Source organism: Sorex araneus, chromosome 2, assembly GCF_027595985.1.
Source record: "Sorex araneus isolate mSorAra2 chromosome 2, mSorAra2.pri, whole genome shotgun sequence".
NCBI lineage: Eukaryota > Metazoa > Chordata > Mammalia > Eulipotyphla > Soricidae > Sorex > Sorex araneus.
The window spans coordinates 361,394,474-361,406,972 of record NC_073303.1 but is presented as its reverse complement, the minus strand read 5'-3'; the positions used below and the strand labels follow the sequence as shown (position 1 = coordinate 361,406,972).

The 12,499-nt window shown below is 38.3% G+C and overlaps 1 protein-coding gene across 1 annotated transcript in view; it reads right to left on the bottom strand.

Moving 5' to 3' along the window:
* DCC (DCC netrin 1 receptor) overlaps nt 1-12,499 on the bottom strand; it is a 1,194,095-nt gene that overhangs the window by 287,963 nt on the left and 893,633 nt on the right. Inside the window, exon 12 of the mRNA XM_055127868.1 lies at nt 9,842-9,891. Coding sequence (XP_054983843.1) covers nt 9,842-9,891 — 50 coding nt within the window. The remainder of the gene's footprint in view (nt 1-9,841; nt 9,892-12,499) is intronic.

The following is a 12,499-nucleotide window of genomic DNA, read 5'->3' as shown; positions in this document are numbered from 1 at the left end:
TGCATAGTTAATTCAGAGCAAGGTCCTTTTTTTTGTATAGACACAGAAAGACAGCTAATGCTATGCTTTGCAACTTGGGAGTTAATTGACTCCCAATGATATTCACTCCTGGGCATCTGTTCTCTCAGTTTAAACCTCAGTTGCCCTTACTTCCTAGCACCCCAAAAGCAGAGTCCCAACGAGGGACTGGATGGCCCCAGGGCAAGCTGTGAACTACCATGGCATCAAAATGGGCCAGGCCAAAGCACCATAATACCTAACTATAAGTTAAGAGCATGGTCATGGACAAATTCTGTCATGATCCAAAAAGTAATATCTAGATTAGGACCTTGCTAGGATTAGGAAAGATTAATCTGGACTAAGCACTGTAGCTGAGACCTATAGCGAGATATCCCCAGGAGAGCCACCATACAAGTTTAATGTATCTCTCACTATGACCATACAAAATAACTAATATTAAGACATAGAATTAAGATATTAAGATGTTAATTAAGTTATTGGACTAAGGAAAGGAGAAACCCCCTAAGTGGTATTTTGCCCTTGAGCTTTGATATGCTGATTGTGCTTCTGGACAGGGTCTGGTGGCTACCCTCAATTAAGGGAGTTGGGGAGAGACTAGAGAGAGACCAGGGCGGTAAGTTGGAGCATGGAGAGATGAGTGGAGAGACAGGAGGAGACAGGAATGAGGGGCAGTGTGAGACTAAAATGGGAAGCTTAGTGAGACTGGGACAGGCGCGTGGACAGAATGGTATAAACGGCAACTGATCACCAACCAGCCTGGCCCTCATTTCCTCCTTCATCTGCCCATGACATTGGCCATCCCCAGTGGGGAAGAGTCGTCTCACCACCTAATGCAGGTGGTGAGAAAGAGCCTTGAGGGTTTCCTCGTCACCTGGAGATTTAGACAGGGGTCTTTAACAAGAAAAAGGTGAACCGACTATGGGGGCAGACACTTCAGTCTTAGTTTGGCCACTAAATGCTCTTATTTAGATAGGTATGGCACTAGCTGGCAAACTTTGCTCTGTCCTTTTCTTTGGGGGACAGCGAGGGGGTGGCTTCCCAATTGGTGTTTAAGAGGTCTAGGGCCCCACCAATGATTGCCATCCAGCCAAGCCAGAGGCTCAGTGCCTGAGGATGTGATGCATCCTCCGGTCACGACATTCCAGAATACCCAGGACACCTAGCGGTGCTGGCGGTCCCTGCAGGCTCAGGGGACCCTGTAGTATCAGAATCTGAGCTGGCTTAGTTTTTCTGATGCTCTGTGAGGGTGAAACTGATGCCATGACAAGCTGCAACTAACATTAACTCTCAACTAGGCCTCAGTTTCTGTTTCCCCAAAGCAGGACTTGCAGTTTCTGGTAAACTCCCTGTCACTGTTGCTCATTGATTTGTTCGAGTGGGCACCAGTAACGTCTCTCATTGAGAGACTTATTGTTACTGTTTTTGGGATATCCAATAAGCCACGGGTAGCTTGCCAGGCTCTGCTGCATGGGCGCGATACTCTTGGTAGCTTGCTGGACTCTCTGAGAGGAGGGGAAGAATCGAACTCGGGTCGGCCACGTGAAACGGAAATGCCCTACCACTGTGCTATTGCTCCAGCCGGCCCCAGCTCCCAGTTGAGGTTGAGTAATTTCCTGAGATAGGGAATTGGGCAGTTGGGTCTGGCCAGTCATGAGGGGTCACTGCACCCTCCTTAGAAACTGTTATTGAGGAACCAGTGTCTAATTGCTGACCATTGTTGTAATAGGGCCAATGCTAAAAATAGCCCAGTATATAGACTGCTCTTAACTTTGGAACCTATATAAACTGCTTGTGATTTGGCGTTGTCAAGACTCCACTGAATTGGATGAAACTTGGACCCTAGCTTGAGCTATAATTATAATATAATAATAATAATAATAATAATTAGCTTGAGCTAATAATAATAATAATGACTTGAGCTAGTAATAAAGTTCCCTTGCTTTTGCATTACTGTATGTGGACTTGATCTCTCCGCAATTGGGGATCCGAAACTCCAACTCGGCCATGGCAACTAGTGTCTGAAGAAAACAAGTTATCATCTTTTCCTTCTCTGCAAACCTTCAGTACTCACTTTTCAAGTCTTTGAGACTCCAGTGGGTGACCCATTTTCTTTTTCTTTTTTTTTTTTTTTTGCTTTTTGGTCACACCCGGTGTTGCACAGGGGTTACTCCTGGTTTTGCACTCAGGAATTTCTCCTGGCGGTGTTCAGGAGACCACATGGAATGCTGGGAATAGAACTCTAGTTGACTGCGTGCAAGACAAACACCCTACCTGCTGTGCTATCACTCCAGCCCCTGGGTGACCCATTTCCCCATACCCTACCCCCCACCATTTTCCTAGCTCCAAACTGACATCTGCATCTCTCCGCATGCCTATCTAATCTCCTATCTAATCTAAAGAAATATCTGTTCCCCTTAACTTTTATGCTGAATCCTCAGCCTTCCTGCATGCACAAAGGATTGTGCATTTGCAGTTTTTGACCCTCTCTGCTCCCTCTCTAATTTCACCTCCCTTCTTCTGTCCTGAGGTCTCTTGATTTTCAGATGGCTTAATAGGCAGCAGTGCAGCAGCAGCCCTCAAGTGACCAAAGCTAGAGTCTTCCAAGGCAGCTGAGAGGAGAAAGACAGTGCTCTGGGGATTAATCTCCCCTATGAACTATACTATTTACAAAAATTGAAGAATCTCTCATGTCTGCTAAGAAATAGTAATAATTCCAAAGATAAAAAGCCATATGGAGGGGGCAGAGCAATAGCACAGTGGGTAGGGTGTTTGCCTTGCACACGGTCAACCCAGCTTTGATCCCCTGCATCCCATATGGTCCCTTGAGTACCACCAGGAATAATTCCTGAGTAAAGAGCCAGGAGTAAACCCTGAGCATCACTGTATGTAAACCAAAAAGAAAAAAAGAAAAAATAGTCATATGGAGATGGATAAGTATCAGATAGGATAAATATCAGTCATGCAACATGGTAGCACTGTCCTTCCTTTGTTCATTGATTTGCTCAAGTGGGCATCAGTAATGTCTCCATTGTGTGACTTGTTGTTACTGTTTTTGGCATATCAAATACGCCACCGGGAGCTGGCCAGGTTCTGATGTGCGGGTGGGATACTCTCGGTAGCTTGCTGGGCTCTCTGAGAGGGGCAGAGGAATCGAACCTGGGTTGGCTGCAAGGCAAACACCCTACTTGCTATGCTATCTTCTCTGCCCCTCAGTCATATATGATATATTTAAAAAAAAAAACAACAACAAAGAAAGGGAAGACACAAACCCTGGTCTCTGACACAGGACGAGGTTTCTCAGTAGCAGTAGTGATGGGGGCAGGGAATGCAATGGATTAGTCTGTACCTAAGGACAGTGGTGGGGGCACTTGGTTGGTGGAGCTGCAGTAATTTTAGATGTTAAAAGCACAAACATCAGTAACCATGTTATCTCAGTAATAGTTAAGTGCAATCTGAAAAATGAAACAAAACTGCATGAACCAATTTCCTCAAGTCCATCACTTGGTAAGAATGTCATTAATCATTGCTTAGCCTCAGAGCAAAGTTTGCCGCAACATCATCCCCAGTTACCAGTTTGCTGTTGTGATTTCATTCTATCTTTTCTTAGTCTATTAACATAGCTAGTGGCACTCTCCTTTGGGGGAAACATTCCTTCTCTTTGGCTTTGGGACACACCAGTCTTTTTCATTTTTTTCCCAGTATGCATTTTCTCTCTTCTCTGCTCAGTCTCAAAGTGTGAAGTGTCTCAAGATTCAGCACCTCCCCTCCCTCCCGTTTGCTTGTCTGTCTTGCTAGAGACTGCTGATGACATTCTCTCCGTGACTGTCATTGATATGATAGTGACTCCCAAATTTATATCTCCTGGCATGAACTGCCATTGGTCTACAAATTTTCAAACTTGTGTGACCTTCCTGATTGCACGCTTTGTGTTATCCCAGACTCGACAGATCTAAAAAAATTGATTTGGGGGTACAAAATCATTTATCTCTCATCCTCATTTCATGAGATAACACCATAAACCGTTCATTCTTATAGCCCTCAATCTAGTCTCTATCCTAAATCTCTCTCTCTCCATCTCTCCATCTCTCTCTCTCTCTCTCTCTCTCTCTCTCTCTCTCTCTCTCTCTCTCTCTCTCTCTCCCTTGCCCTTTATATCATTAGCCAAACTTACTGACTACTAATCTACGACATAGCATAATATTTTCCATATCTCTCCACCTACCTCAATGGCTTCCAGACTCAAGCTAAAACCATCTTGCCAAGATGATTCAGTTGCCTCCTACCTGGTCTCCCTGATTCCAGCACTGTCATATCCCCAGTAGTTTCCCTCCCTGCAGCCAATAGAGTCTCTGAAAAATCACAACGACCCCTTTTCACACCCTTATTATCATCCACAGAATAAAATCCTAACTTTGGTCATGTGCTATCACGCTCCACATGATCAAATCCTGACACAGCAACCTGGGATCCATTCATAAGCCGATTATTTCAGGTTGACAATCATGCACACAGTTCCCTTCTCTAGACATTTGTACCAGCTGTCAGCCACACTGGGAATAAGTTGAGTGTGCACAGAGCTCGTCCTTGTTCACTCTTTTCTGCAGCTCCGGTGTCATTTCCTTAAAAGACCTTCCATGACAATTTGATTTAAATTGGGTCTTTTCTGCCACATCACTGAGCTTAATTTTCTTCACAGAACTCTTGTGTTAATTGTTCAGTTCTTTTTGTTTGCTTATCAGTCTACCTGATATTGAATGTAAGGTAGCTCTAGAAAAGACATTTGACTGCCTTCATTGTACCTTTCCCAGCAATAAGCATAGATCAAAGTTAGTATGTGAGTAATTAGGTTAATGAATAAGACTTTTATTATAAGACTGTTATAAAGAGTAAATTAAATATTGCATTAAGCTTAGCATATACAGGAATAAAGTACCTGCCGAGAAAGTTACTATCATAACTATTATTATAATTATAATTAGGTGCATTTTAAATGTGTCAAGAAAGTTAATTATAATAAGGTCTGTGAATATCTTAAATGTTTCAGAAGAACAATTTGTATTTCCACGTGTTTTCTAATGTAAAGATTCTTTTAAGACACTAGAGTGAATCCTCTCTTTTTAAAAATATTTGTACATATTGGTAAAAGTTCAAAGATCTCTAAAATCAAATAACACAGAAACAGTTTTTACATAGCAGCAGGACTAAACCTATTCATGTCTTCTAACTAATCAACTATTCCAACTAGAAGGGCAACTTTCATGAACCAAATTAAAATCAGAGACCTTATCACTAGACCAAGGTTCATTTAATTTAAGTCCATTATTAAACCTACTACTTTTTAAAAATGTATGACTTATGGGAAATCTCATTAAACTTCATGGAAAGGCTAAAGTGAGCTTTGCCTTCAGAGCCAACCAGAAATAAGTCATTAGAAATGTATGTGATGAAGTGCAGATTACAAGGTGATAGAAACGTTGGACTAAGACTCACAAGTAACTGGTATTCTGTCACATATTTTAGCCTCTTTGTGAAAACCTCTTGAGAAGGTCTGCCAAATGTCAGTAATTACAATAATTCTAAAGAAAAATAAAATAACGTTACTACACACAAGGAACCAAATGATGCAGTGTAGTATTTGAAAGAGGAAAAATGAGAAGACTAGAAAATGTTTCTTCAAAACACTGCTTATAATATAAAAAATTCATAAAGACCCATGATTTAAACATGTTTCTAAACTTACACACATCCTGCACTTTTGTCATGGTTCTCAACTTCATTATCTATAGATATACTCACAGACTCATAAATATTTCCTAGATTCACGTCTAATTTTTCACCAACTCAATTTTTCATCTCCCCTTTTCTTTAATTCAATTTATAATTTTATTAAAGTTAATTCATGTGGAGCCAGAGTGATTTCCAGCTGGTAGGGCATTTGCCTGCACGTGACCTACCTTGATTTGCTCCCTGACACCCCATATGGTCCTCCAAACTCCACCAGGAGTAATCCAGGATGCAGAACTAGGAGTAAACCCTGAGCATCACTGGGCATAGCCCAAAAAACAAAGTCTATTCATGTAAGAATGTATTTGGGGCATCAGTCATTGTATTTATTTGCAACATATGCCATGTCAATAGCTTTTTTAAAAAAAGTTTAAAGGTAGTATTTACTATGAAATATTTTTCTGAAGTAAATAATTTGTACAATACCAAGTTGAATATCTCTCATGCTTTAGTATCTCCACCAGGAGACATATTCCTCACAATTTTTAAATTAAGTGTAACATTATTGCTTGAAGACCAGTATAATCTGGGATAATCTTTAGGTAAAACAGATGTATAAAACTTAGACATAATCTGATACAATGAAATGTTTTGAGATTTCAGGGTTCTCTAATTCAATGTTTTTCTTAAGTTACTATAGTGCACTATGCTATTTAAAACTTGGCTTTTGGGGCTGGAGCGATAGCACATCGGGTAGGGCGTTTGCCTTGCATGCAGCCGACCTGGGTTCGATTCCCAGCATCCCATATGGTCCCCTGAGCACCGCCAGAAGTAATTCCTGAGTGAAGAGCCAGGAGTAAACCCTGTGCATCGCTGGGTGTGACCCAAAAAAAAAAAAAAACTTGGCTTTTAACTTTTAAAAACTGAGGCTATTAGTAAAAACACCTGTATATTTTGTAAAACAAAGAGCATCCCACTGTCCTTACCATTCATAGTTTATTATTCAGTATGGCTTTGTTGAAGAAAGGTTGAAAGTTGTTGATCTACTGGAACTGCAAAGAATATCAAAGAATAAATCTAGCTCCTGGCTAGGTGTTCTGTTCTAAATTGAAATCACTACCAATAATAGGAAGTGAGGTGTTCTTTCCCAGTGAATTAAGCCACTTGACGACCTTTTTGACCATTCTGATTCATAAAATCCTTCATTTCCTTGTTAAACTGAAGATCTAAAACCTGAAAAGTATTTTATTTCTCTACTGAAATGTGCAGAAAGGACAAATTTTCCCCATGAATTGCTTTCTTTTTAATTAATCAGGCACTCACACACACGCGCGCGCGCGCACACACACACACACACACACACACACACAAAGTAAAATAATGGTTGCAAGAACCTAGAAGACTTTTAGTTTGAGAAGATAAAGAATTCTGGAGATGGGTAATGCTGACCACTGTACAAGTGTGAAAGTACTTATGCCAATAAACAAGTCCTTTTAAAATGGTTAAAATGGGCTTGAGGGATAGTACAGTGAGTAGGGATATTCCCTTGCACATGGCTGACTTGAACTAGAACCCTGGCATCCCATATGTTCCCCTGAGTTTGCCAGGAGTATTTCCAGAGCTAAGAGCCAAGAGTAAGACATGTTCACTGCCAGATGTGGCCAAAAGACAAAATAAAATTATTGAAATGTGGGGCTTGGAAACTAGTATAGTAGGTAGGGTGGTGGTCTTGTACACGGTCAACCCTGATTCAATTCCCAGAGCCAGGAGTAATTCCTAAAATCAGAGTCAGGGGTCAGTCCTGAGCACTGTGGTATGTGGCCCCCAAACCAAATAAATAAGTGAAAAGGTTAAGATTATAAATTTTACATTTAAAAATTATCTCACTGTTTTGTTGAAATATTGTATGCAATAAAAGTGAAAGTAAAGTGAAATTTATTAGTTACACAGGCGGGGGGGCATGGGTGGGGGGGCTAGGGGCGTGGGGGGTTAGGGGTGTGGGGGGGCGAGGTGGAGCTATACTGGGATTCTTGGTGGTGGAATATGAGCACTGGTGAAGGGATGGGTATTCGAGCATTGTATAACTGAGATTTAAACCTGAAATCTTTGTAACTTTCCACATGGTGACTCAATAAAAAATTAAAAAAAAAATTTCTTTGACTGATAAAAAAAAATAAAAATTATCTCACTTTCATTTCAATAAAATAAGAATATCCAAAGACATTTTGTTTGTTTACTTTATCTTAACAAGCATTGGGGATGAAAACGTGGGATTTTAATTATGTAGTTTCTTTAAAATGTAGAAAGTAAAATTACAGAGGAAATGAGAAAAATAAAGGAAGCAGCATGTACTAGTCTGTGTTTATCCTGAAAAGCAATGAATAAGTTAAGTTTTGGGCACTGCAGTTCTAGATATAAGTATGTGAGAACAGAACCATGAGTGTTTATATTTAGTTGTTGCAAGCAGTGTATATTATCGAAGAATGTGGGATATTATATTTGTATACATATTATGAACCATTTGAAAGAGCCAATTTAACAATCCAAGAATTCACTTTTCAAGAAAGTAATAAATCCATATTCAAGTGCAGTTGGGGTCATTCAATAAAGTCTTTCATATCTTAGGAGAAAACATGTGTCCTTTGCTGTGCAGACTGTTAATGAGTATGCTCATATATATAACATATCTATTTTTATATTCTCCCCTAGATGAAGGATGTAAAAAGAAGGTGAAATATGCTAATAAAAATAAGTCATTGAAACAAAGTGAAGCTATGCTGACTTTTTCTGAATTTCATTCATTAGCAACCTACAGTAATTGTAAAAACCTACTTGACTTGGCAGTCTCGATTTGAGTGGCACATCTATAAACACTTAACGTTGCTGCAATGTCTCTTACGGTGATGCTTATATCTGGTTATTTTAACTCAGCTGGTTGTTTTTCTCTCTAAATTCACTTATTTTTCTCCCTCCTAATTTTAAATTTGCTTAAAGTTCTTATTCAATAGTGTTCTTAAAAGTATGAGAATAACAATTTTAGAGACATTTTATTAGTTCCAAAAAGAAATTCGTTTGACAGAAACAAATCAAATAGAAGTCAACAAAATATGGCTTCTCCAGAGAAATTTTGCAAAGTATGGCAAGGAATTGTACAGTAAGTGAAGAAATAGTGACTGACACTAAGTTAGGTTCATTGCATAAGTTATATTACTATTCCTCACAAAAAAAATCAATAAAGAAGGCATTAACATTCTTACTAATATGAATATAGAGACTATTTTTGCTGAGGTTGGAAATCGTTCTCAGAGTACATGTTTATTAAAAGAGAAAGCTAGATTAAAATTCAGAATATGCTTTTCTGTAAGGCCCATCTCGTTTCCAGAGCTCAGAAATCAGTTGGGCCAATCATTCACCGAGCCACAGGGACCATGCACCAATTTCCCTGCTAGAAGCAACCAGAAGATGATGCGCTAGTCAAGTCATATCCAGCTTGCTTTGCTTCATTTTGCTCCACATGGCTTTGACTTCTCAACCCTGAGATACATTTGAAATAAGATGTTTCTCCAAAAGTTACTTCTGGTATTTGACTCCTCATCTTCAGTTACATCCCAACTAGCATAACCCCATTGAAAGTACCATCAACTTTTTTGGGCTAGTATGGCATTAATCACGGGTAACACTGCTTCCCAAATACGCCTCATCAGAACTCTACTTTTATAAGGATGATGGTGGAACACTCTATTGCCATTCACTTTTCTGGAAACCAGCTCTCTCTTGGTCTGATGTCTTAATTATTTTTCAGCTCCTGCATTCAATTTTTCTGCCTTGTGCTTAATGTCTTATTATACAATTGAGTATAGGTAAAACAGACATCTTTATTTCCTGATGAAATAGCCTTTAACTATTGTAACATTTATAAAAACAAATGGACTAGAAATAAATCAGTACTTCAATTTTTAAAGGTGAGTAGAAAATGTAGTATCAAGGACTCAGAAGGCCGTCTTAGAATGTTTTTCTGTGAGAAGAAACCACTCCCCACTTTGGTGAACGTGAGATCTGTCTAGGTATTAAAATTATAAACATTTCAATAACTTACCCTTGAATTAACAACTTCCAGGGACACGTTCTGAGGTGGGGCACTTGGCACTAAAAGAAATTTTAAAAGGTGAGATGTTACTGCCAAAGTCCTAATAGAGAAACTTCCATCTTCTCTAAAATGAGAAAATGTGTATTTTTCACAGTTCATAAACAATGACTAAGTAGATTAATCTAGGGGGCACTTTAAGTTTTCCTGGAAAGATGAAAAGAACTGCATTGTCCATTTTTTTCCTCCATTGGGGGTATAGTCATCCCCTAGGGAGTCCCCCAAAGTGTTAAGCAAGAGATTATCTACTGTGATACCAAATGGTATTTCTTAATGATAGTTTTCTTACAATAGCCATTCCATAGAAACCAATAAACATAGGAGATTTCCTAGAGCGTTAAGATCCTGTGAATACAGGTTCTACATGATTTTACAATGACTATGCCATCCTAATGGTCATTCATACAGTTTATCCCTTGGATGCAATCTTTATCTCTTAACCAGTGAAAAGAAGATAACCACCTTTATTTATTCTTAACTATATGTATTTAAGCCATGTGTCACTTAAGCAAGTAAGTTATAAAATACCATTCATTGCGTCAGTTCCATTTGGGAAGGAACTGCTCATTTTCTTTGTGTATTTTCTAGGTTTTTGTATCTCTTGCCCATATTTTGATTCTTACATTTCTTCATCGAAGAAGGAAGAATATATACAATTTTCTTTCCAGTACTAGCTATAACTATTTGCCATATTAAAGCATGAGTATTTTGTCATGTGAGTAATACAAAGCCTATTATTCACTAATTGATATATGTCAGGCACCATTGTATAAGTCTTGGAAGAATCAAAAAGAAAATATTACTAATAGTATTATATGGGCTGGAGCGATAGCACAGCGGTAGCACATGCGACCGACCCATGTTCGATTCCTCCACCCCTCTTGGAGAGCCCGGCAAACTACTGAGAGTATCTCGTCTGCACAGCAGAGTCTGGCAAGCTACCCATGGTGGGTTTGATATGCCAAAAACAGTAACAATAAGTCTCACAATGAGAGACGTTACTGGTGCCTGCTTGAACAAATTTATGAGCAACGGGGTGACAGTGACAATAGTATTATATATTTTTTGAATTTTATATTAAATTAATATAATTAAACTTTAGATTGAAAATATGACCTATTCTACATCTTTTGCCTTAAGTATTACACTAATTGATATGTAGTCCTCTACTGAATATTTAATTTAATTTTACAAATATCATTTAACTCGCTTTGCCCAAAAATAATAAGAAAATAAATGCACTCATTTTGCAATTGTCCAAAAATTAAGGCGCATTATTTTCTATGCTATGAATCTGAAACCAATGTAGTAAAATCCCCCAAATCCTTATTGATATATTTTATCTGTCTCTTTACATATAAGCACACTGGCCATTTTCAACTTACAGAGCCAAAGGAAACAGTAGAATTTTTTGGAGCAATTTTATTTATAGATTGCTACTGTTTTCTTCCTACTATCAACATTCCTATTAATAATTTAGATATAAGTAAACAAAAACAGGACTCGATATCCCATGAAGAAAGTAGAAGCCACAGTTATCCGGGATTTCCTTTTCCTCTCCAAATTGTTTTATTACCTTATGAGGTAAATGAGAAGAAAATAGTTCATTGTTTTTCTTTTCACAGAATTGAGCAATTTATCATTTACAATAGGTTCATTAAAGCCAATCACAGGCATTCTGAAACTGCCTTGTACATGGGAGAACACTCTGTGAGCTACTCTGCACCGTAAACCACATTCCCATATTTATAAATTAATCCCCATACAAGCAGATACTTGACTGTTTCCCTTCAGCAAGTGCATTAACCCATAGGCATACAATATGGATTGAAAAATTTTAAATATAATTAATAACTTTACAGGATAAGGAATTGATATGATGAATTTATGACATAATGGAAGAAAGTCTGTTTCTCACACTGAATCCTATCTCTTACCAGCTTAAGTCAACTGACTATTCTGCTACCTCTGGTGACCTCTTTCTATCTTGGTTTTGTCATTTATAAAGTATAGGAAATTATAGTATAGTGAGGGTTAAATGCTAGGTACTTAGATCAGAATCTTGTAGCAATAAGTTATCTTATCAATAAATATTAGTGATAACAACAAGAAACATTTTCCTATAGTTAAATTTTCTATGAAATTGAATTCCTCTGCTTTGGAGCACAGGACAAGCTACCGTGAACACTTATACATGTTAATTGATTCATAAATTTGTTTAGAGATCTACCTACATCAACTAGTTCACAGGACAGTGGATTGGGAACAAACCAGAAAGTGATATTCTATGCCAAAAATTAGGCTGCTTAGATCACACAATGTATAACTTCAGAAGTTTAAAGAAGTGATCATAGTAAACCAATAATAATGTGGGGCTGAGCATAGCACTATAAAATCAAATTTAGAAAAAAAATTGTATTTTAGTTTTGTATTCATTCTATTTTCAATGGCTACACTATAAGTTTTTGTGAGTCTGCTGACCCAATGCTTTCTGTAACATAGACACATCTAGTAATAATCACATATTAGACAGAATCACATATTAAATTAGGGGCAACCTAAAGAGAAGTCTGTATGTACAAATATTTGCATAGTTTTGGCTAAGCTGCC